The 26,733-nt window shown below is 41.5% G+C and overlaps 1 protein-coding gene across 2 annotated transcripts; it reads right to left on the bottom strand.

Annotated features, from left to right (window-relative positions):
- Nucleotides 1–3,252: 3,252 nt before the first annotated feature.
- SPIB (Spi-B transcription factor) lies at nucleotides 3,253–22,943 on the bottom strand. Of its 2 annotated transcripts, none has more exons than XM_044281626.1 (6): nucleotides 22,830–22,943; nucleotides 18,523–18,547; nucleotides 13,521–13,608; nucleotides 8,501–8,703; nucleotides 6,182–6,326; nucleotides 3,253–4,873 (listed from the first exon to the last, which is right to left on the bottom strand). In XM_044281626.1, the coding sequence occupies exons 1-6, from the start codon at nucleotides 22,850–22,852 to the stop codon at nucleotides 4,554–4,556; spliced, it is 804 nt and encodes a 267-aa protein (XP_044137561.1). In that variant the 5' UTR covers nucleotides 22,853–22,943; the 3' UTR covers nucleotides 3,253–4,553. The 2 variants fall into 2 exon arrangements, with proteins under 2 accessions (XP_044137561.1, XP_044137562.1); XM_044281627.1 differs by having other exon boundaries at nucleotides 22,826–22,925.
- Nucleotides 22,944–26,733: the final 3,790 nt, after the last annotated feature.

Here is a 26,733-nt window from a genome sequence, read left to right as displayed (position 1 = left end):
CCCGCTTTCCTTCTAGAACCCAACATTCAGATCTCTGGGAACTCCCCCGATCCCGGAATGGCGGCAGTATTCGCATGTCTCCATAGCAGATAAATTGTGACAGGTGCGTTATACGGGAATGGCCTGTTGTGCACTAAAACAGGCACGGAATGGGAGCCAGTACATGGACAGTATCCGTGGATGTGTATTCGCTGCCATTTGACTCCTTCATGCTGCGGATTTTAAGAGAAAAAAAATATATATAATGTGTAAACAGCCGCTGTCCCTGTCAATGAAGTTGTGTGTCAATAAAGTTGCGTGAAAATAAGGAAAAAGAAAAGGACGTGACATGTGCAGCATGTGATATTGTGACGCAGGACGCGTTTAGCGGAGACATGCGCAGTGGATTGTTGGAGACGCTGAGGAGACAGGTGCTGGAGGCCATACTGCAGCTCACTTATACATCATTATTGGTGAGAGGAAGATATATGGAATGTTTCACGATATATGACTGTATATTAAGTATATATCAAGTATTCATTGGAGGAGAGTTGAGTACAACCACTTGTCGGAGGTATAAATATCCACATTATGTGCATTTTATTATGGCTTGAGAAAGGCTTATGTGAAGCCGAAACGTTGCCTGTCTGCTGTGTTGGTGGAACATAAATCTTGCACAAAGGAAGACGCTGATCACGTTTCATCTTTATTTTTATACCGATCCCTGTTCTGTGACAGTGAGGACAGTCTTATGCCTGTGCACTCCACAGTTTTCCGACACTCTGATTCATCTCTTTAGAAAGAGATAATTGCTGCTCATCCTCTACCGCTAATAACTGGGACCCCACATTCTCTGCTGTGGTTTAAGTTCTAGAGGATGGACAATGGTCTAGCTTTTATAACTGGATTTGTTATAAATATAAAAAAAACGACAACTGACCCTTATGCCTTCAGCTAAACTTATAGGGCCAGATTTATCATCAGCTCAGGTCAGAATAATGGAGTGAAAAAGTCCCAAAAAAAGTCCCAAAAAAAGTCCCAAACGCTAAAACTGCGCACAAATTTGCGACTTTTTTCTGCTCTGCACCATGCTCGCCAGTTTTCTGAAAGTGGGCGTGTTTTCTTATGTAAATGAATCTCTAGACAGATTTACTATTGAGACTATTTAAAAAGTCGCAAAAAAGTCGCAATTTCACTCCAGTGAGGACCATGCTTATCTTATGAGACTTTTTAATAGAACATGCAACTTTTTCATAAAAACGTGCGACTTTTGTAAAGCTGCTTACTGACGGATAAACTGCTACCGTCAAACCACATTTATTACAGTCTTAAAGGGCCGATCATAAATCTGACTTGGCTAAAACTGACTTTAGCCATATGTGAAAGTGGAGTGAGCTGTCAGAGTCATGATAAATCTGGCCCATAGGCTCTAGCTAAAACAAGGATGATTGTCTGACAAAGCATGACACGATTTAACACACACAGACTCATTTTATTTTTTTAAAATAAGAAAGAAAACTTAACAATTTAAATCTATTTATATATTAACATCCTCTAAAAAATACAAGTATGTACATGAAACCAGGTGAGAAGAGGTTCTCCATTGTCACTTCTGCTCTCACATGTGTCCTATGTATGTGTGACCTGACTGATCTCTGTGGTGCTCTACATGACTCGTACCATCTGAGTAAAACGCTTGTCTGCTCTAAAGAAAAATAAAAAAAATAAACCGCTATAGCTTTTCAAACAGTTCCGCCAGAGGTGTTCATGTTCTATTACAGTTCAATATTTTACAGTTTACACAATGATCTTATTAGACAAATTCTGGCTGATACTCCTATACCTGGAATGATCTTGGTTGTCTATGTACAGTATTTATATCAATTCACTCTAGATATATGTATTTGCTTTAGGGTCCATTCACACGTCCGTGAAATGGGTCCGCATCCGTTCCGCAATATCCAGAACGGGTGCGAACCCATTCATTCTCAATGGGGCAAGAATGGATGAGGAGAGCACATCATGTGCTATCCGCATATCCGGAGCGTGGCCCCAATATTCCAGTCCGCAGCTCCGGAAAAAAATAGAACATGTCCTATTCTTGTCCGCAATTGCGGACAAGAATAGGCAGTTCTATGGGGGTGCCAGCCGGGTGTATTGCGGATCTGCAATACACTACGGACGTGTGAATGGACCCTAAAGGGAACCTGTCACGTTGTACATGCAGTCCTATCTGTGGGCAGCATGTTATAGAGCAGGAGGAGCAGAGAGAATTATATATGGTTTTGTGGAAAAAGATTCAGTATAAATTGTATTTTATTAATTTATAATTTGGACCATTTGCCTTCCACAGCTTTATGTATGACAGTACATATCCAGCTGCAGAACGCAGTTCACACGCAAATCACTTTTGAGAGCTCATCTGACAGCTCTCTTCAGCACTCTCCTAAACTTATGGCCAAATCAAAGTTTAAGGCCTCATGCACACAGCCGTAGCCATCTTTGCGGTCTGCAAATTGGGGATCCGCAAAACACGGATACCGACTGTGTGCGTTCCGCATTTTGCAAGTCCAGGCCTTCGTTAGAAATGTTTATCCTTGTCTGCAAAATGGACAAGAGTAGGACATGTTCTATTTTTTTTTTTTTTTTTTTTTTTTGCGAGGCCGCGGAACAGAAATATGGATGCGGACAGTACGTGGTGTGCTTTCCGCATCTTTTGCGGCCCCCTTAAAATGAATGGTTCCACGCCCGGGTGACAGAACGGATCCGGACAAATACTACTGTCACGTGCATGAGGCTTAACTCTGATGTCAGAACTCTTCTTGGTGAATAAAGGATCCTATGGTTTCCTATGAAGATTTGGACTAGCCTTGTGTTGCATGACTTGATCTTGATCAAATTATATATATATAGACTATGAATATGCCTAATGTGTCGAGCATGAACTCACAAGCAGGTAACAATGAAAAGCATTGTTGACTTCCACTTGGGATTATGGCTATAGGCTGACATTTTTCTACAATCATATATGAGTACTTCTTTGGACTTTATGATGGGTGGTAAGTTAAAGGGGTTCTGCACTTTGTTTGAACTGATGATCTATCCTCTGGATAGATCATCAGCATCTGATTGCTGGGCATCCGACACCCGGGACCCCTGCAAATCAGATGTTTGTGAAGGCAGCGGCGCTCCAGCAGCGCCGCGGCCTTCTCACTGTTTACCGCAAGTTTATACTAGTCGTGACGTCACTGGGCCGGCGGTAAACAATGAGAAGGCTGCGGCGCTGCTGGAGCGCCACTGTCTTCTCAAACAGCTAATCGGCGGGGGTCCCGGGTGTCGGACCCCTGCCGATCAGATGCTGATGATCTATCCAGAGGATAGATCATCAGACAAAGTGCAGAACCTTTTTAGTGCACTTTGGGGGACATTTATCATCCTCTGTACACCAGTGGCGTCAAAAAGCAGCAAAGTTTTAACCCTGTTATGATTGCACAAAATGTTGTGACTTTTTATGGGTTTAGGGCCCTGCTCCTCACTTTTCCAAAAAGTGAGCAGTACAGAGTTGGCTGTAGCAGGCTCGGCACATTTATTACAGTCTATGCCAGGAAGCTGTATAGTGGAAATCTTCACCAGCTCATTTCCTGGTGTAGATTTCCCTTTTGGTGCACAGATGCACTACAATTATTAAGAGGTGTGGTCCTCTTTATAACTAGAATGCATTGGATGCCAGCAGGGGACAGATTAAAACCAGCAGGTAATATGTCCATTAATATCTGTCATCTTTATATGAACTGCTGCTTCATTGATCACCTGCAACTGTCAAAGGAGTGGATCATAGATCAAACTGAGGGATACATACATGGCAGTGCCAGCAACTGAACGCCAGTGATTTAATATCATAAGTTTCTCAGTTGTATTTTTATCCCTAATCTATCCAATATGGAAGAAAATAAAGGTTTTGGGTTGTTGTTTTTTTTAAAAGGAAACGTGAAAAAAATAACAGATTTTAGAAGGATCTGACAAGCCTGCCAATAGACCTTTAAAAAAAAGCAAAAGCCCCCAAATGTTTTTGTACTGTAGAAGTCCTTTGTTGTTGTTGTTTTTTTAAAGCCTTCTTGAAACTGATATCAGTCTATGATAAAAGGAGGATCAGTCTATAAAGTAAATGAGTTCATCTTTTGCGGAAATGTCCACTTTTGGAATAAACATCTGCATTGTTTGGGATAAGGCCTGGCAGTGGGGATCAACTCTTAAGGCACGGTGGACTTAAAGAGCACGTGCTTTATCATCCACTTGTCAGAAAATAACTGCTTTCCCTTAAAGATCCTTCTTCTCAACAAAAAAAAAAACTTGTCCCAACAAATGTTCTCCTTCATGATGATGTTCAGGCAGTTGTAGAAGGTCTGTGGGGAAATTATGGGCCTTACTTGCCATTTATTCATTACATAGGGGATATGATTCAGCGAAGATTCTGAAGTCCTATATACTTGCCAGTGTGATGTCTACAAAACTTCATTGAAATATGAGAACATCAAAAGTATATAAAAGTTGACAGTCAGTAGATGATGATTGGCTTAACAGAGTGGATGCATGGCGGACTCAGCTTTTCTTTCACTCAGTAATACATTATCAAACTGATATGTCAGCTTCTTCTTCACCTTCCTGATCTCTCCAGTCTTGCCATAGTTGCGTAGAGCACGTGCCATCTTCTGGTAGGTCATCTTCTTACGGTTTCCCTTTTGTTGCCCCCATCGGTGAGCTAGAAGCTCTTTGTGCTTTGAGGAGAATTGAAAGGTCCCTCTCTCACGGTCCAGCCACCAGATGCAATCTCTCATGTCACCATTCTGCAGGAGCTCCAGAAGAAATTTGTATAGTCGAACCTTCTTTCGAACACCTTAAAAATATAGATGCTGGAGGTTAGAACTATTAAGTCCGAAACTGCTGTCGTGACGAAGATATAACACATTGTAATACATTTTTTTTAAATTCTTTTAATGATTGCCTATACAGAGTGCACCAGATGAAGCATGCCTCCTAGCTGTGGGTGGCAACGATTTATGGTAGCCATATATTTTGATTCATGGGTATGTGACCAAGGTCACATTGGTCTTACTTGATTTATGTGACAGTCATATAATCTTTTTTTTATTATTTGTATTTAGCTTGGATGCAGCATATAACATCTCTGACTTATCCTCCTATGATAACAGTTGTTAAGCAATGCACTCTACTCCCTTTTGTATCCTACAATTCAAAGATAAAACAGAAGGATTAGGCTAATTGCACACGAATATCGGCATGTGTCACTTGTGGCTTTTGGTGTGGATTCGATGTGGTTTTGTCACAGACCTCACCCTTGCGTTGAAAAGGGTGAAATCCACACAAAAGAAGTGCACAAAAAATTGACATGCTGTGGATTTCAAAATCCGCATGGCAGGTAATTTTCTGTATGAATGAAAAGGCAGATTTCTGAAATCTCATGCACTTTTCTGGTACTGTATTACACTGCAGTTTTTCCGGGCGTAATCCTCAATGTGTGCAAGTAGCCTTAATGAGGTTGACTTTGTCAGTCCTAGGGCTTCAGGATATCCTTGGCTTCCATTTTGGAAAACCATTAATATGTATGAGCTTTGTGTATCCTGTTATGCAAATGAGTAAACTACTCATTAGAACCAGGAGCTTCCAGATCTACAAGGAAATGCCAGGAAATGGGTCCCAAGGATTTAAATGGTGGCAATAAGAAAAAGCCAGCAGATTGTGCTATTACTGATTGCTTGGATAGGGCTGTACTGCATCTTTTTTGGGGGCAACTGATTTATTTTACAGAGAGTCTGTCACCAGGAAATTCACTGGTAAACCAGACACAATGCCTTGTAGGTCTATCTCAGCTGTGTGTAATGATACCTTTCACTTAGTGATCTGGTCCTTCATTCTGGAAAAAAGTACTTTTCATCCATATTCAAATAAGCAGTTAAGAGCACCGAATGCAAGCCCAAGCCACTTTATGCACTCTTGCTCCTCCTGCCAGCCCTCCCTCTCCTTGATTGACAAGGCCAAGCAAGATGACTTTGCAGGAACCTGGTCCTAGAGAGCCAGAGCTGGCAAGAGGAGCAGGAGTGCATAGAGTGGCTTGGGCCCGCCTTCAGTGCAAAATATGTAACATATTCTACTACATATACATCGTTAGATGACATTCAAATACCTGGTTCACAACCCACAAAACTTGATGGAGAATAAACACTAGATTCGCTGTCTGACACCTCTAGATTTGGGTCATCTTCTTCAGAAAGGGATGGGCTCCTTAGGTTACATGGTAACTGATAAGTCTGATGATAGGGATTAAGTGGCTATCGGGAGAAAGAAAATCAACAATTAGTATAACTGATGTGTTTAGTCCTCCATAGATGAAATCTGGATTTGTTGAAAGACCATACAGGCTTAGATAGGTTGAACTGAAATGAGACAAGGACTACCATTAACCCTCTATAGAAAAAGTGATCGGTGATGGCAAGATAAAGTAGGTGGACACCTATTGACTGATCACTTTGATTATACACTGCTACAGACTACCAGGAGTGTGGTGCCACCATCTACATGAGCCATGGTTCACTAAGTGGCTATGATTAGCTTTGGTTATCAAATCCTTACGCTAATGTGTTTGGCTTGAGCAGGGCCACTCTTAATCGTAATCTGCAGAGCTCTGGAAAGGTATTTAGGGACAGTAGACACTCTCCCCTCTGTCTGCCCTTATATAATATCATTTTGACTACTTCCCCAACTAAATGTGTGCCCATATTTATAAGGTTTCTACAGCTTAGGAACCATTCACATGACCGTATTTTTTGTCTGCATCCGATCCGCATTTTTTGCAGATAGGATGTGGACCCATTCATTTTAATGTGCTGTCTGCATCCGTATGTCTGTTCCATAGCTCTGCAATTTTTTTTTAAAATCTATTTACAGATTAGCAAATTTCATATTTTGGAATGCAAAACGGAACGCTTTTAGAGGCATTCCGTTATTCATTCCGTCATAATAGAAGTATATGGGATGCAAAACAGATCTGTCCCGTTTCCGATCTGCAGGGGAGTCCTCTCCTGCATAACGGAAACGGGATGGATCTGTTATACAGGCCATAGACTTCTATTATGACGGAATGAATAATGGAATGCCTCTGAAGACATTGCGTTATGCATTCCTTCAGGGAATTGCGTTATGGTCTGTGGTAACAGAATCCATAACGCAATTCTGCTTTTACCACCAAACGAAGCGCAAACAAATTTCATAACATGAAATTCGCTCATCCCTTGTCCTATTCTCTTCCATTTTGCAGACGAGGATAGGTATTGTTACAATGGAACTGCCAAAAATACAGATGCAACACAGACGTCATCCTATATTTTGCATGTATTGCAGTCGTGTCAATGCACCCTTAATTTTGGAAAAGCTTTTTAGTGTGAATGGGTTTTGGAAACATGTGCTTTAAAGGGAACATATCACCGGGATTTTGTGTATAAAGCTGAGGACATGGGTTGCTAGATGGCCGCTAGCACATCTGCAATATCCAGTCCCCATAGCTCTGTGTGCTTTTATTGTGTAAAAAAACCCGATTTTATACATATGCAAATTAACCTGAGGTGAGTCCTGTCCCTGACTCGTCTCACATACAGGACTCATCTCAGGTTAATTTGCATATGTATCAATAAAAGCACACAGAGCTATGGGGACTGGGTATTGCGGATGTGCTAGCGGCCATCTAGCAACCCATGTCCTCTGCGCTATACACAAAATCCCGGTGACATGTTCCCTTTAAGGGTATGTCCATACAGGGTATAGATTGCAATGGAAAAAAATCTGTGGCAGATTTTCTGCGGAATTTACTGCAAAATCAGCACTTTTTATATGCAGATTTTTATTGTGGATGGATTGTGTAGCAGATTTGCCTCAGACATGCTTCAGATTTAAAAGGTTTCTCCGAGACTTTAGTACTGATGACCTATCCTCAGGTGGGGTCCGACACCTGGGACCCCCACTCCTCAGATGTTTAAGAAGGCAGCGGCGCTCCTGTGAGCACCGTGGCCTTCTCTCAGATCACCAAGCACAGCGCCGTACATTGTATAGCGGCTGTGCTTGGTATTGTGCTCAGCACCATTCAATTCTATGGGGCCGAGCTGCTCCTAGGCGTCACTCGGCCTAGGAAAAGCAGAGAGAAGGTCACAGTGCTACTGCTTACCGAACAGCTGATCGGCGGGGGTCCTGGGTGTCGTACCGCCACCAATTAGATAATGATAATGTATCCCTAAAATAGGTCATCAGTATTAAAGTCTCAGAAAACCCCTTTAACATCTGCGTCACAGGTCAGTTTCTCAATGCATTCCATGTGGATTTTTCCCACACAGTGTAGATGAGATTTTATCTCCATGTGAACATACCCTAAATACTTTTCAGTTAGCCAATGGAGGGTGTAACTAAATACTGACTAAATAATGGTTAATGATAGTGACCTTAGTAAAATGCTCACCTCAGTATTGTACATATCCTCGGGCACAGGACATTGCGTCAGACAAGCGGATGCACCACTTAGGTTCTGGCTGTTGTCTAGGGAGTAGTGAGGGTAGGTTCCCTGCATGCAGGAAACCTGGACATTTTGAAGTGGTGTTAGCTGGCCGTTCTCATACCCCTCATAACAGGCATCCTGGGGGTCCATCCAGTTCCATAGGTAGTCTAGAAGCAGACAAGACACCATCAACCCACTTTAATTCATCAAGGAAACAATAAAAGGAGGTCTCATTCACATTTGTGGGTTGTGGCTGTGGAATAGGTGCACAACATGGGACCAATATCATTCCATGGAAGTGTTCACACCTCCAAAGTTTTGTCTGGAAATTTTCATGAGGCACAAACTGAATATTCAATATGCAGAATGCTCTAACAGATGCCATTCTCTGCACAGTCCTTTCCCCATGGGTTTCCCCCACTGTCTTTAGTGCTTCTCAGTGGTGAGAGAGGAATAAATCTCCACCAGACTTATTTATCCTCTAAGCTAAAAGTGGCTCATCGAAAGAATCCCCATGTATGAGGGTAAATGCATAGTATTCATGCCAAGTATGGTATTCTTGTAAGGCCACAGCAACCAAAGGGACTTTTCAGGTTTAAACATCTTCCCCCGTGTACTTCCTTCACACAGTATGAAAGTGAGTATATAGAAGTTGGGAGCATCATTCAGGAATGTAGGGGTTAACTAGTATAATTGATGTGTTAGAGGATCGGACAATAAAACTATACAGAGATGGAGATAATGAAGACTGTTATGTTAGTGATAGGGAATATTAGAAGGGAGGCGACAGAACTTCCTTTGTTAAGAAGCTGCCAGCTCCCAATTTCCATAAAACAGTCTTGCAAATTTCCTAGAGGACTATTTGCATATCACCTTGAGTCCTAACAAGCTCTTTATATTCGTGTCCGATGCATGAGAAAAGGATTTTGGCTGAGGGACGGGAGAGCAGGCAGGTAGGAAAAATAGGGGGCAAAAGAACTCCATGAAAATGAACCACTTCCTCCTTTCTGGTTCATGTCACTCATCCCAGTACAGAAGAAAAGGGTCTGATTATTTTCTGGAAACAGTGCCACTCTTTTTAACGGGCAGTGGCTGGTATTGCAGCACAGCCCCATTCATGGTTTTCAACAGCTAGCAGTGGAAAAACAATAATAAAAAGTAGTGGTTTTTTTAAGTATTGTTTTTTCTGATTTAGTTGTTATCTGTATAAATAGATGACTTTTTTATCGCATTTTTTCTAATTGAGACACTGATTCTGTGTTTAGGACACCTCTTGCAGTCTGATGATGAGGATGATGAGTAATGGTTACATGTAGTAAGTATGGAGATTCCCCTGTGCCTTGTTTCATTACGTCTTTTTGTTTTCTTTATTTTTAACCAAACTTGTCATACCGCCTGACTAAAATATATCACAGTGACTGAGGCTGGATGCTAAGTGCGGTGCATTGTCAGACACTGTTGTGTAACTTTACACCACCTATTGGTTGGCTTACTTGGCACCAATAGTTGGCATCTTAAACAATACCCTTTTCCATTAGGCCAAACACTCGTTTTGAATGAGGCACAAACAGCGTGTAAGTCTTTAGACCCTTTAACTTTTTGTTATGTTGCGGTTTTGTGCTAAAATAAAAAAAATCCAAGTTTCCCCCTATCAATCTGCACTCAATACCCCATAAATTTTAGAAATGTTTGAAATTTATTGAAAAGGAAAAACTAAAATATGGCATGGACATAAGTAGGCTTGAGAGAATCGAGCTTCGAATTCATTCAAAAACTTAGGGGGTCATTTATTAAGTTTAAATCAACGGTCTTAATAACCCCTATACCTGGTGGTGCATCCGCTGAGGTTATGAAGAGGTAGCGGTCTCTACATAACTTCTGCGCAACCAGAGTCAGTCTAAATGTAAGACTGCTTCCTAGCTGGCTTACATTTAGACCATTTTCTACGCCTAAAACAGGCATAAAAAATGATGAATAAGACTGGCCTGCCGGCTCGCCCCCTTCCCCGACCACGACAGTTTTTTAGACCTGGCATGAGCGGGTAAAAGTCGCAGATTGCAGCGCAACTAACTATTGTGCAGAAATCTGTGCCTGAAATACACCTAATATAGTATTTCAGGATAATAAATGACCCCCTTAGTTTTTAATGCTGTTTCTGTACAGCATTAAAATGTATTGTACTGTATTAGTACAGTATTCCTATCTGCGTATTTAAAAACATTTTAAAATAGGAATCCAAAGTGGGCTTTGGTACTGGCTGGTACCTCGGTACCAAAGCCCACTTTAGGATTCCTATTTTAAAATGTTTTTAAATACGCAGATAGGAATACCATACTAATTCACTGAAGTCTCACTCAAATTCGGGCGATACGAAGTTTGCCTACACGGACACAATACATTTTTATGCTGTACGGCAACAGCATTAAAAACGAAGGGCCAGATTTATCATTAGCTCAAGTGAAAATAATGGAGTGAAAAAGTAGCAAATTTTAGCGCAATCGCTAAAACTGCGCAAATTTTTTTAACTTTTATTGGCTCTGCGCTATGCTTGCCAGTTTTTTGGAAGTGAGTGTGTTTTCTTATGTAAATGAATCTAGACATATTTACTATTGTGACAATTTAAAAGTCGCAAAAAATTGTGGACCATGCTTATCTTATGCGACTTTTTAATAGAACATGTGACTTTTTCGTAAAGACGTGCGACTTTTGTAAAGCCGCTTACTGAAGGATAAACTGCTACTGACATTTATCACAGTATTAAAGGACCATTAATAAATCTGACTTTGGACATATGTAAAAGTGGAGTAAGATGTAAGTGTAATGATAAATCTGGCCTTAAGTTTTTGAACAAATTGACTTTGGATCTATGATCCAAAGCTCGGTTCGCTTGAGCCTAGACATAGGTATTCAGGCTCTTTGCTATGACACTTGATATTTAGCTCTGATGGCCCCCCATTTCTTTTGATCATCTTTTAGATGTCTCTACACCTTGTTTGGAGTCCACCTGTGGTAAATTCAGTTGATTGGACATGATTTGGAAAGGCACACTACTGTCTATAAAAGGTTGTACAGTTGGTAAGAGAGGTGACGAAGATTCAATGGTCACGCTGGTTGAGCTCTATAGATCCTGTGTGGAGATGGGAAAAACTTCCAGACGATTAACCATCACTGCAGCACTCCAGCACTCCACCAATCTGGTTTTTACGGCAGAGAGGTGAGAAAGAAGCATATCCTTAGTAAAAGACACACGAAAGCTCACCTTGGGTTTGCAAAAAAAAGCACCTAAAGGATTTTCATACTGTGAGAAACAAGATTCTCTGGTCTGATGAAACCAAGATTGAACTTCTTGACCTCAATTCTAAATGTCATGGCAGAAGGAAACCAGGCACTGCTCACCACCTGCCCAATATCATCCCTAAAGTGAAGCATAGTGGTGTCAGCATCAGGTTGTGGGGGTGTTTTTCAATTACTGGGACAGGGAGACTGGTCAGGGTTGAGGGAAAGCAACGTACAGAGATATTGTTAATGAAAAACTAATTCAGAGTGCTTTAGATCTCAGATTGGTCTGAAGGCTCACCTTCCAGCAAGACAATGAACCTGAGCACACAGCCAAGACAACATAAGAGTGGCTTAGGGACAATTCTGTGAATGTCCTTGAGTGGCCCAGCCAGAGCCCTGACTTGAACCCAATAGAACATCTCTGGAGGGACCTGAAAACGGCTGTCTTCTGACAGACGCCATCTAACTAGACAGAGGTCCCCAGATCAGGTATGCAAACCTTATGCATCATATCCAAGAAACTGGAGGCTGTAAATCACTGCCAAAAATGCTTCAACTAAGTACTGAGTAAAGGATCTGAATACTTTTTTTCTTTTTCTTTTCAATGGATCAGTAAAAATTTCTAACGTTCTGTTTTCCCTTTGTCATTATGGGGTATTGAGTGCAGGATGATGGAGAAAACCTTGATTTTTTTTTATTTTAGCACAAGGCCGCAGCATAACAAAATGTGAAAAAAGTGAAGGGTTCTGAAAACCCGCCGAGTAGTGGCTCATGTGCAGAGGCTCTGCTTCCGCTTCCAGAGCAGTGACTGTGCAGGTAGTGGCGCATGAACAGTTGTAGCTCAAGAAGTGGAAGCAGAACTACTACACTTGCTCCCCTACTTGGAGCAATGGCGTTGGTGCGAGATTATGAAGAGGTGAGATGTCAGCCCCTTTCAATCAAGTGGCATGGTAACTTTTTGACTACTAGGGACAGCCTCGTCCAGGTGAAAAATCGTTTCGCTCATCTCTAATCTGCCCTCATAAAGCAGACAGACCAGATACTTACTTCTGTGATCCAACCTTATGCCAATGTGTGGGTCAATTAATCCCACGTTTTGGCCGTGACACACAGGAAATGCAGACAGATAACATGATCGGAACATGGAAGTGTGAATCTGGACTTATGATGAGTCAACCATCGTTTCCATAGGAAAGTAGGGGCATCAGAACTTTTTGATTGTATCCATTGCTACTTTACTACAAAAAAGAGGGCCACATCGGGCACATGCATGGCTAGCCCTGCCCTTATGCTCCACCCTGCAGCCTCCATTGGCAGGCTTTTAAATCTAATCAAAGATCATCCAACTCCCATTATCTTGGTAGATTGAGGTCTCAATTTCTCTTTCCCATTGAAGACCACTATAGCCTTTCTCTTCTTTGAAATGGCTGATAACAGTGAACAACTGCCACTTTTCTATAATGTTACAGAACAAAGCTTACAAAGTTATTACATCATTATAATGAAGTCAGTGTTCTACCAACTGTACGGACCAAGCTGTAGCATTCTGGAAAGATCACCCCTAAGCAGACAAACCAGCTACACTGCACAACAGTCTATTGTTTACCTATCGGATATCTTCCTCATTTAACTATCAAATCTTATTGATATAACAACTCATAAAGTAATGTGTGTAACTGAATGGAGGAAGGAACGTGCAATTTACCTATGTGAGGTTCAGGTTCAGTGGTCTGTGTTAAGTTGGCAGGATGCTTGGCAAAGTTCTCCAAGTCTTGAAGCATCATATCAGGATACTGAGGAAAAGATAAATTCTTAGTTTACTACGAACTATACATAAAAAATAGAGTACAAAGAGAAACCATAGGGTTGGATTGAAGATTCCTTTGCCCACCAGAGAAAATGGTCCTGAGGTTCTGCCCTACAGATATACAGAACATAGGTATACCTTCTTGTAATTACATGCTAAACTGTTATTATCAGGTTTGGAATGGGATACCTTGGGACCAGCTGAAAAAAGGGCCTGAGGGTCATAGGAAGTGCACATTCACAATCAACGGTATAATTTTTTTTACAGTTATGTTTGACCTCATGGAATATGAAAAAATATGACAGAACCAGGGCCTACTTGAGGAACCCCTAGCGGGCCATTTTGACCCTGGTTGTTATCAAGCACACAGGTCATATCATTAAGACAATTAATCAATGAACCCAAAAATAATAGACCCCAGCAATAAGTAATTTTCATTTAAAGATAGTGTTGTCCGCTAAGACCCCATGGGTCCACTTGTTGCTGTGTTATTTGTTGAGGTGTTTTCTCTCCTTTCAGAAATCCCTTAGACTTCATTTGAGAAGCCATGTGACCACTTCTCCATTTAGTCTTTGACTTCAAAATGATAGACAGTAGACCCCTTCTACCAAAAGGTGGGGTGCCAAAAGTGGTTATACCAATAGTGTGTAAGTTGGTAAACATTTCTTTAAGTGACCCAACAAATCAACTCGAAGTGTGAAAGCCTTGCGTTTAGACATTTTTTTCTCTTCTGAACAGTGAAATGTACAGTTGCTATAGTAAAAAAAAAAAATTCAATACCAAGTATGATCTATTCCATCACTGTACGTCCTGCCTGGTGCTACTGATAAACATTGAAACAGAGGCAAGCTATTATTAAGCTGTACCCTATACCAGTAGGTATAGGCTAGTCCTGTCCAAAATGTGTAAACGTAGACTAGACAGACTAAAAATGCCTTATATTTATCACAGTGGCTGATGCTGACGGTACATTTGGTCCATCCTTACAGGGTCTAGTCTACGTTTTTACCACCTATTGCTTATCTTACTTTGGACCAGGATTTTTGTGCCCGCTGTTGCATTTTAAGCCACACCCCTTGTCAGGCAAGACGAACAAAATGTCTAAAACAGAATGCAGGCACATTTTGAGTAGTAAATCCATTATGCATTGATACTTTGCCTTGATCATTAAGGCAAAATACTGGTAGTTGTAGTTTCAACATATCTGGGGAACCACAGTTCGGTATTATTATTGTTTTAAATACTAGACTGCAAATAGGCATTCGCAGTCCAAATTAGCACTTGCAATTGCGGTATTCTGTTTTGGCATAGGAGCAGAATACCAGAATTACTGGATCTGGAATAGGCCTGTAGTACCCTGGAGATGGGATACTTTGAATTCTGGACATTTGACTGTTTCCCCTATGCAAAGTCATCAACTCTTTAAAGGGGTTATCCAACATCTCCAAGATCCCCGCGATGCTAGGGAGGCTCGTCCCTGCCTGCCTCCCCCCGACACCGGATGTTTTCATCCGTGTACAGGGAGAAGCAGCAGTGGCGGTGTGGGGACCAGGAACGGCACCAGGAGTAGGGTAAGTATATTACCTGTGAGGGGCCCGGCACATTGGGGGAAGGGGGGGGGGGGCTGTTGGATAACCCCTTTAACTTGTTTCATTTTAAAGGGTTAACTTGCATTGACTTATACTGTTTAATACTGTGTAACTGCATTTCATATGTATGTTGTGACATATATATATATATATATATATATATATATCCTGTTCTTTTTCACTGTGTTTGTATGACACTTTGGAAGGGGTCAATGAATACTGAGACTTTTGGAACTTTATAGCTAATAATGAGAAGCTGGTAATTTTCCACAGTTACCATAAGGTTTAAAGAAGAGCATGTTTTTGAGGGGAAAACCCAGACTTTACTACCAAAACCAGACAGATTGACCTTTTGGATGTCTTGTTTAGCTCTGTTATTATGTTGGAAAACCAGTTTTTGTCTGGAAAACTGCTGTGCCATTGCCATTGAGTATCATTGAAGCTCCAATGCAAGTCTATGAAAGACAGTAGTTGTAACATTGTATTTGTTTGTGCTGAGTTTCCCCACTTTACCCCACCCCCACCCCCACCCCACTAGAAGGGTCTAGTTTAGCTAGAAACTGTATATAAGGAGAGCAGTCAGAGCCACTAGTGTGCTGCAGTTAGGGATCAGTGCTTAGAAGAGGAGACTCTGCCAGACTACTTGAGTGACCTGAAGAAGACGCTGAGATGGTGATAATCTGCCACTGACCCTGGGCCTTTGGCTAGGGTACCAGCCTTCTGAAAGAGAAAGGAACAGCTAGCTCAGGCCTTTCCTCAGCATCAAACCCTTCTTCTGCCCTGGAGGAGACTGGTGAAGCCAGCCCTATGCCTCACCTCTATTGTTTTGCACCTGAATTCCTCCAGTAAAGAAGTACACTGGTTACTGCAGACCCTGACTCTCTGGACTTATTTCCTATTGGGGTGCACCACGCCTTACCATCCCTTCCAGAGAGCAGCAACACGTGGTGAAACCTCAATGGTGTCCAGGCCTTCCAGCACAGCATTGGGGCCACCCCAAACTCGGCCACTGCATGATCCTACCCTCTACAGTGGGGTTGGCCAAGTTTCCAGCATGAATTTTCTGCTGCATGTGATGTGCCGGATCCATTAATTCCAGTGTTCTGACCCAATGCCGGAATAGAATACCACAATGGCAAGTGCAAATGTGGATGTAGCCTAAGATGGAGAAACCAGATTGCTTGTGGCTGCACTAGCTCTGCAACCAATCAGAACACAGCTGTCATTTCTTTAACGGCTCTGGAAAAATGAAAGCTGAGCTGTTATTGGTTGCAAATAGGGCATGGCCATGCTGGGAAAGGTTATAATGTGCAATCCAGAATAATATGGATAAACTAAAAGAGAACTCATGTAAAAATTGCTAACCATATAGACCTCAATACGCTGGCAAACACAGGGGAACAGGTAATTGTAGGTACTGCAGGTGAAAATTGCCCATGGCAACTATTCACATTGTAGCTCTTATTTTTCTAAGGCCTTTTGTAGAATAAAAGCAGCTATTTTTTTTTTGAAATGAGCTTGTCTGTATAGTAATAATAGATAGGCGGAAAGCAATGTGAGTCCTTTCTTTTCTACGGAATGTACATCTTGGGAGTTGTAGTTTTACCACAGCTGGAATGCCGAAGGTTAGCCATCACAGCGTCTAAATCCTCTTTATACATTTAATACAGCCACATTTTAGTATCCATATTAACAGGGCCGTCTTTAATATTGATTGGACCCTGGGCAAAAATTGACTTGGATATTGGAAAGTTACCCCTGGATCCTGCCTTCCCACACCCTAGCAGGCAATCACGCCCTCCACCACAACACACACACAAAAAATCCACATCTGGTAGAGTACAGTGAATGACTGTAAATACTTCCAGTTCTGAAGACTCCAGCAGCTCAGGATCATTGCTCTGGGCAGCTGGGCTCAGGCTGGAAGTGGGCACCGCTCTGCAGGAAGGAGACCGGGGCTCGGCTCACCCTAGCGTTAAAGTGCACCCCACAGTATGCAGTATAGCACCTTATAGTATACAGCACCCCACAGTATATAGTAGAGCACTATAGCACCCCACAGTATACAGCACCCCACAGTATACAGTAGAGCAGTATAGCACCCCACAGTATACAGCACCCCGCAGTATACAGTAGAGCAGTATAGCACCCCCACAGTATACAGAACCCCCCACAGTATACAGCAGAGCAGTATAGCACACCACAGTATACAGTCCCCCTCAGTATACAGTAGATTACAGTATATTAGTATAACAGCCCCGCTCACCTTTTGCTGATGTAATCTTCACAAAAAATGCTCCACAGTTAAGGCTGAGTTCACACCTGAGCGTATTCGATAAGCGCTTTTTACAGGCGTTTTTATCGGGCGTTTTTAATGGGCGGAAACAAGCAAACGCCTATTTAGGTGCGTTCCCGCTGAAGTCTATGGGCGGAAACGCGCGACAATACGCCCCAAAGAAGCTCCTGTACTTCTTGGGGTGTAGGGCGTTTTACAGCACGTTCCTACGCGCTGTAAAATGCTCAGGTGTGAATCTAGCCTAAGGCAAACTTCTCCTGCAGCAACACTCCTGGTAGACAGGACCTTTAATGACCTCATAGCCATGTGACCAGTAATATTGCTAAGTTACTGGTTACATGGTGATGATGTCATCTAAGGTCCTTTCTCCTAAGAGAATCACAGCTCTCACAGCTCGCTGCCTGGAGTGCCGGCAGGCAGGCATGGCAGCACCCCCCTGTGTAGCTGACAGCCTGACACCCGGGGCAGTGACCAGCAGGGCTCGAGAGGCAGCTGCCTTGGGCCCCCAGGAGCAACTGGGACCGGGGCAGCTGCCCCTTTTGCCCCTTGTTAAAGACGGCCCTGCATATTAAAACTGCAATACTTGGACTATGCAATTTACTATTGATATACTAGTGTGAAACCAGTGTTAATGGAGTTTATACTACAAAATATGAGCACTTTGGGCCTATCCATCAACAAGCAGGCTTGCAGGATTGAATCATGATGTTATTCATATAATTACAGTTTAAGTGAATACCTCAGGAAACTCAATGTATAACACATAAATGTAACCTTATTACTACAGTAAAGCCACCAGTTTACACTCAAAAGACTAAATACTGGTAATAAAGAATAACAGCTTTTCTTAGTTTCCAGATACAGACCCCGTTCACTAATCTATATTCAGGCTTGTTATTGCAGCCAGTAACCACTCATAGTTATATACCAGACACGCCGTTTAGTATATGGTTACTTATATGTGGTTTATGGGTTTCTAGACACACACTACTATAAATATATAGAGACTACTTACCGTCCAATTGAAGGAATTGTCAAAACTGTGGGAAAAAGAGAAAGAAAATAAGTCATATACAATGTCCAGACCACGGCGCTCAGTGCTCATACAGTGCTTCCTAACAGTCGATTAATGTCCTTATCACACTTCCTGAAATAGTGTTAACGAATGAAACCGAAGATAGAAATTGGTAATTTTCTTTTACTATAGCCTAAATTGCTGGTATAACAACCTGAAAAATCCTCAAATCACTAGTATGCTCTACTGCCATGAGTGTTTTTTTTTTTGTCATCAGATAGAAGCTTTTTAGCATACAGATGTAGCAGAGTCGTATGTGTCATATAACTGGTTCTTTTACTTGTCGTCTTATGGAGATTTACAGCGAATGCAGTTTGATATCACGGTGCCTGGTACCAAATGACAAACTCAGCTCTTTTACACTTGTATATAAGGCAAGTCAAAAGTCAGGAACCATATTAAAATAGAAATGCAATGCTTTTTTCCCTTAAGAATGGAGACGCGTATCATTGTCTAGCATGATGTCTTATTCACACAGCAGTGAAAAAGTTTTTCAGAACAATGACTCTTTGCATGTATTCACGCAGTTGTTTTTTAACAGGTTGTGAATACCAGTTGTCAAAAATAGGACATTTCCCGTTTTGTCAGTTTTCATGGCCCAACAGCCCCCAAACAATTCAAGTTGGATGTTTTTAATGGCATTTTTTCCCCCCAGAAAGGCATCTGTGAAAAATGGACCGTTTTGCCATAACACCCAAAATTTCAGCCCTCTAGAGGTTTAGTCCCTTCAAAAAAAAAAAAGGTCTACTGCTCATAATATATGGCATAAATACGCCATTCTCTTCACTATACTGGTCAATTCTGAGGTGAGGAGTATCTGAATTATTGTCAGGGCTGGCTCCAGGTTTATGTGGACCATTGGGAAACAGGGTCACATTGGGCTCCGTGTTTATGGTTACCCCACCTTTTCCTAGAGAGCATTGGGCATGTTAAGTCCAGGTGGCTCTGGTTTCCCCGGTATATATCTTGTATATAATTGCCCGTAAGTGTACCTAGATTTTGGCCTAAATTGTGCTAAAAAGTGGCGCAATTTGGTGCATCCAGGTTTAGAGAAAGTTTGTGTGTGTCTAAGTCCGACAAAGCAGCAGAGCTTAAGCTGGAGCAATCTGTGGCAGTATTGCACCACACCTCTGGTGTAAAACTCTGTCTCGAAGTAAGCCACCCCATAGCTGGTATGGAGTAAGAGAAAAGTGTCTATCCCTGCACAGGGGTGCACCACCAATGAGGCCTCAGGCAGCATTAGGAATAGGCAAGAGGGGGTAGCAGAAGGGCCATGGGCAATGAGTGCTTTCATTGTGGCAAAGGGGTTAGGTTAAGAAATTGGCATGGGGGGGCACCCTTTCAGTTTTTGCCTCAGACAGCAGAAAGGCTAGGTGCACTCCTGTTCCTGCACCAGATTTATCATCTAGCCTGAGCCCTGTGATAAATCTGGTGCCGGTCTAAGTGTACGCCATCTTCAGCATTAGTAAATCTGTCTCAATGAATAACATTTACAGCTAAAATTAAGACATCTGCTTCTGGGAAATTTGTGATGGCCAGTGCAGCTACTACAGGGGTGTGGTCCAAAATAAATCGGCCTAGTTATAGGGTGATACAATAGATCGGCCTCATAGCAATGTGATTTTTTTTTTTTTTTTATGTTACTGGGATATGACTATTTCCATAAGTCTCTGCTGAGGGTTGTTGTTTAGTTTCCCCTTTTCTCAGCGTAAAAAAGCAACTACAACAGTCAGCATTTTAGACATGCCTTTCCCATGCAGTGGACCCTGTGGTCAGCAAGTGCTCATACAGAACATTTACAAATGGAAAGTGCAAAATGTCAGAAGAGCTAGACGTGTGCGTCATTCGCGCCACCTTCTACTTCATGGATCGCGACTCGTACAGTTCCACTCGCCCACTTTGCTTCTCATTCTGTGTATCTTACTGCCCCGAGGGACAGCATTTGCATGCCAGGGAAAGGGCGATACAATAAAAGTACCAGAAATAAAGTCCTGTTTTGCTGTATGCTACACAACATTCAGATTACATACATGAGCCAGTCTACAGTTCAGCTGCACTATCTACATGTCTAAATTTGGCTCTCTTACTCATACCTAGCGCAGTGGCAAATATTATCATTCACTATCTTGGTCCAGCAAAAATATACACTGCAAAACCACAACCTGTATGACTGCATAGAGACATCGATGCTAAGACATACATGGCCCAAGCATAGAATACAGTACATCCAGAGGAATTATTTCTAACTGGCAAGAGGTTCTGCAGGGGCTGGCATGTTCAAATTTATAATCCACAATTTTGTTATAGTAAGTAAATGAATAGGCTAAGTCTACCTCAAGCAGATACTATACTGGCCACTAGGGGGAGCTGGTGAAAATCTGGTTCTGGTTAAAAGCACATCAGCTGGAGGCATATAGGCAGGGCATGTGCCCAGTGTATTTGGTTATAGAGACAAGAGGGCACCAGCAAGCTATTTTGCCTTAGTTGGATTATCTGTATACTTGACTACTGCAGCCAACTTGATTGCCCACAGACTACCACAGATATTTGGGTTAGCTTCCATTTAAGTTTTCCTTGGCTTCAAAAGACATTGATGTAATAAATATAATACCCCTCTATCCTTTACAGACGGTTACATGCTACCTACATTACATGCTAATGTGTCATACAGTGATTACAGAAGTGAAGAGGACATTTTTATCTATCTGAAATAACTATATCTATCCATTTCATATCTATATGTGGCTAATTACTAACAAAGTCATAAGTCCACCTTATTAATGAGAAGAACATGTCACTCATGTAACACATACCAAATAGTAACATGCTTCACAGTAACATAAGTGAAAATGCATCTGAAATCTATCATCACTCTATCAATTATCTTTCTAATATTCATATCTATCTATTTGATATCTATGACTGAAATAATAAGAAAGTTGTAAAGTTTTCTTAATTAAGAGCGCATGTCAATCATCTAACCATATAGATAATAGCCATATAGTAAGTAACATGCCATATTGGTACAGGTGTCCTACCATGGACATAGAAGTGAAAAGGAAAAATGTATCTGTCTATCCATCTCATATCTATCTAAAATCTACAGATTATCTACCGGATATCTATGACTGAATTAGTTACAAAGACAATTGTACAGTATTAAATACAAATATAAGAAAAATTTCAGGACAACCCAGTAAAAATGATTTCTATTATTGTATGCAGCCATTAATGTTCTGCAAGATTTCATCTCAAGGTATATTTTAATCTTCACTATCCTGTCTGGGCCCAAAAGACAGTTTCTCATTGTGTAAAGATCAATATTTTAGGAATGATTAATACTTAGCGTATGACATTGGTATGTCACATTGTCACTACAACCTGTACTGTGCAAAGTGCAATCAACAAAAATATAGAGAGAAACCTCCTAGGTGCTCAGAACCAGAGTCTAGGAGCACCAGTCTCATCTCACTATAATGCTATCTATCTATCATCCGCCTATCAATTATCTATCTATCATCCGCCTATTAATTATCTATCATCCAATCATCCGCCTGTCTATCAATTATTTATCTATCATCCAATCATCCGCCTGTCTATCAATTATTTATCTATCATCCAATCATCCGCCTGTCTATCAATTATCTATCTATTTATCTATCTATCAATCATCTATCTATCATCCAATTATATATTGGTCTGTCTGTCTATCTATCTATCTATCTATCTATCCATCCGTCTATCTATCAAACTATCTTTCTGTCTATCTATCTGCCTCTGTCTGTCTATATGTCTGTCTGTCTATCTATCTATCTGCCTCTGTCTGTCTGTCTATCTATCTATCTGCCTCTGTCTGTCTATCTGTCTATCTGCCTCTGTCTGTCTGTCTATCTATCTATCTGCCTCTGTCTGTCTATCTATCTATCTGCCTCTGTCTGTCTGTCTATCTATCTATCTGCCTCTGTCTGTCTATCTGTCTATCTGCCTCTGTCTGTCTGTCTATCTATCTATCTGCCTCTGTCTGTCTGGTGCATCCATACAAATGTAGCAAAGTTAGAACAACTCATTGTAATATCACAACAGGATATCTGTGAATACCATCAATATAGGATTGAGGTAAACGTACTCATTGTCTTATCACGATACACAAATGACGCACCCCTAAAGTTAAATAACAAAGTCAACTCTGCTACATCTGTGTGCTTGATGTAAAAACAAAAAAGGTACATAAAAAAAAAATCACCTACTGTAGTGAATCCAGAGAGAGCATCTTTTTGGCAGGACAGCGAAGCCGCCGAGGGCAGTTTCCTATAGAGAGTATTCTCTGTGTTTATGGCACCCCCTGCACACTGTGATATCATATATGTACCTGAGGCGTGCTTTTTAACTTTTTGCTTGAGGGAGGGACAGGAGCCCTACACTTCGTAGGAGGGGCCAGAAGTTTCACAATAGAGGAGATGCACATGTGCACAGTGATAACAGTCCCTACCATTCACACTTACCCAGGGACACAGTTATTTTAACCTCTTAGATGCCACTATGGGAAGGATGACATTAGATCTTAGATCCCAACTGATGTTTTGGGACTTTTACATCTCAGCATCCAGGGCACATAGCTTTTTACTTTGCAGTCTACATACTATACTGTACTTTATAGTTGTCTAGTTCAAGTTGTATTTTTTAGTTGGGGGCTCTTATACCTTTTATATTTTGGTGGGGAATAGTAATAATTTGGGAAGAAATACAATTCTGACAATATTTTTCTTGCTATAACTAGTTATAATGATACTAAATGTTTGCGTATTGCCCTGGGTCAGGAAAATTCTGGACCTTCCGACCAGACAAATTTTATCATTCAAGGGCTTATAATAGTTTTTTTATTTGTACATGATACCTTCTTTTTTGGGAAGGGATTTGGGGTATTTTTATGTCATTTTGTGGCTTTTTAAAATTGTATATTGATATTTTGTGGAGTAAACAGTGAAAAAAATTACAATTATTGCAATTTCCTTTTCCATCATTTCTCAAATGTTGGCAAATTTGCCCTACAGGCTGAAAAGAAGATGTTGTCCTTGGTCAGATTTGAACCTAGGACGCCAGCGCTGCCAGGCACCAGTGCCAACCAGTGAGCCACCGTGTGCCATAGTTACAAGAATAACATTTATTTTAATAAAATGGGTAATTTAGTTATATGTAAGTTGTACTGCTTTTTAAAATGATTTCATTGTGAATTGTTTTTTTTTCCATCAATGTATAAAATCTCACCACATTAGGTCATACGTTACCTTGCTTGAATTTAGTAAACATATAGCTAGGACAATGTAAAACCTGTATGACACCTGACGATTTTTTGGACAGTGCATACGAAAGCTCGTTAGTGATCATCTTGCATTGTAATACTGCCGCGATTGGCTGATGAATGCGCAAATGCTCGTTTATCAGGAAATCCAAATCTTTTGACATGTTTAAACAATTATCATTTGCAGGCGGCAGATTGTCATTCACGATCTGCCGGCAGCAAATCACTATACAACATGCGGAGGAGGAGATCGCTGCACGTAATAGCAGCGGTCTCCTCCGGTAGCGCGCAGGCGATTGCCGGGAGGGAACGCTTCCCTCCTGACAATCGTCTGCCACATTGGGCTGTACAATACATCCTTTAGGCATAGTCAACCATGCCTTAAAGGGTTGTTCTGGTGCTTAGATACTGATTAACTATCCTCAGGATCAGTTGGAATCCGACACCCGGCACCCCCACTGATTACCTGTTTTGTGCCAGCGCTGGAGACTATACAGTGGACTGAAGGCTCTGGCCACTGGGTAGTTTCCGTCACTGGCGTATAGCAGCTTCGTTCCCATTCACCTGAATGGTGGCTGAGCCGCAGTAGCCTGGCACGGTGACTACACAGTGGACAGATCCTTCTGCTTCCAGCTCCATTTATTGCACAGTTTGTCACTAGTGGCAGCCTGGTACAGCTGATCGTGCCATACAAATGTATCCAGGCCAGACAACCCTCTGTACGGGTGGGTTCACATCATTTTTTTTTTCACATCCGTTTAACGTATACACAAAACGTATACGTTAAACGGATGCATTAGACTCATGCCATACAGTGGCGTCCGTTTACCATACAGATTCATTGTAAAAAAAAAATAATATGAAAAAACATATACTTTTGTTACCATTGTAAAAAAAAGTATGGTATACGTTTTTATTACTTGGCTGTGCAGGATACAGGAACTGCGCGTTATTTGTATCCTTTTCTTTTTTGTAACGTATACATCAAACGGAGGCATAAAACGTGACGTGAACCCACCCTAAGCGAAATACAACTAAACACAAATCTCTCTTCTGTACTGAAAGTTTGGTACAATGAAGGGACGAAGGTAATGGCATACTAACATCCAGATCCACTGTAGCCAACTGAAAATACTGCATTGCTCTCTGATGTCAGCCGACGCTGCCTGCAATGAAAGAAAGGAAGTCTCAAAGTCACCAGAATCACTAGGATATCTCACTTATCTCAAGTTCTAAGAACCTGCAGAGACAATACATACTGTAGGTGTGAATGCTCTTATGATATATGTATGCTCGGTGTTGGAGGAGGACAGACATTTGTGCAGTACAATGCTATACTGTCATTTGTAACTTAGTTCATAGGGAAGTTCTGCGTTTGTTTTATGCAGCTGGAGTTTATGTTAATACAGACTGGTTAAAAATACTGACAAGTTCCCGAAATTTGGAAGTGCCACAGATTAAGTTTCCTTTTTTTATTATATATTAAAAAATTGCTGCAACAAATCCCCCATGTGTGAACGTAGCCTTAAAGGGCAACTACCAGTTTCAAAATGTAACAAAACACAGAATTTGACAGGCTAAGGGGAATCGTATTGTAGTATTTCCGTAAATCTCATGAAATATCATATTTGATCATTGATTGTAATGTGGTCATTTCATTTTCTCATTTTGTATGCCTTCCTCATAGGTTGGGTTTCATACAGCAATTATACTGGAACTTATTATGCATTAGATGCTGACACAATAGTAGCTTATAAACCCAGACGGATGACGTCTGTGTGCATTCCGTATTTTGCGGAACGGAACAGCTGGCCCCTAAAAGAACAGTCCTATCCTTGTCCGTAATGTGGACAATAATGGGACGTGTTCTATTTTTCTGTGGAACGGAAATGGAATGCTCATGGAGTAACTTCCGGTTTTTTGCAGACCCATTGAAATGAACGGTTCCGCATAAAAAACGGAACGGACACGGAAAGAAAATAAGTTTGTGTGCATGTGCCCTAACACAGTAATTAAATGGGTAGTATCATCCCACACATAGATGGCTTATTTCTAGGATATGTCATCAGTGTCCAATAGCTTGGGGTCCCACTGTGTGACCCCCAGACGGGGGATAGGAAGAAGTGGTGGTACTAGAAAATCACTGTGCCACTCTGTCTCCTCTCAGGTCTCCATTTTCTAAAATCCACATGGTTGTGCCATATGCGAAGCAACGGAATTTAACAGGATATAAATGCACATCACGCTTTCCAAGCACCGCTACCACTACATTCATGTGATAAGCGGGGGTCATTTACTTGGGCCTTCCTCCAAATTGTTGCTTGCAGCATTTTTTTGTCCAGCCGATTCCTGGCATATTTACCGGGTACGGACTAGATTTTGGCAGGATCCCATTATAGTCCATGGGGTCCTGTGGGCAGTTTTTCCATCAATGCCAGATCCGCAGAATTCCGCCAGGCAGTTCTATGCTGGAACAGCCTGCCAGAGAGGACAGACGGAGATCTGAAGCTAGCCATACAGGTTTTCAACTTTTTAAATGCCATTGCCGCTCTCGCCAATTTTACTGACATAAAGGATGACTGAAATCTACGTCAGCTGGTATAGATTTCAGTCTAGGTACATGGACAGCAAGAGGACGCGCTTAATTTATGACGATGTATGCGCCTCATCGTAAGGCCTCATGCACACGGCCGTTGTTGTGTCCCGTGTCTGTTGTTCCGTTATATGTGGACCCATTGACTTTCAATGGGTCCGTGGAAAACTCGGCTAATGCACCGTTTGTCATCCACTTCCGTGATCCGTGTTTCCAGTCCGTGAAAAAAATATGACCTGTCCTATTTTTTTCACGGAGA

This window comes from Bufo gargarizans, chromosome 2 (genome assembly GCF_014858855.1).
Source record: "Bufo gargarizans isolate SCDJY-AF-19 chromosome 2, ASM1485885v1, whole genome shotgun sequence".
Classification (NCBI taxonomy): domain Eukaryota; kingdom Metazoa; phylum Chordata; class Amphibia; order Anura; family Bufonidae; genus Bufo; species Bufo gargarizans.
Note: the sequence above shows the minus strand (reverse complement) of the source record. Positions and strands in the feature narration are given on the sequence as shown.

Bases quoted from the DNA above. Each gene is read 5' to 3' on its own strand.
- SPIB (XM_044281626.1), bottom strand. From the start codon at position 22,852: ATGCTCTCTCTGGATTCACTACA. The intron at 13,609-18,522 runs GTAAGTAGTCTC...TCTTTTCCTCAG, and splicing joins ACAATTCCTTCAATTGGACG to TATCCTGATATGATGCTTCA. The intron at 4,874-6,181 runs GTATTTGAATGT...TATATTTTTAAG, and splicing joins TTTTGTGGGTTGTGAACCAG to GTGTTCGAAAGAAGGTTCGA.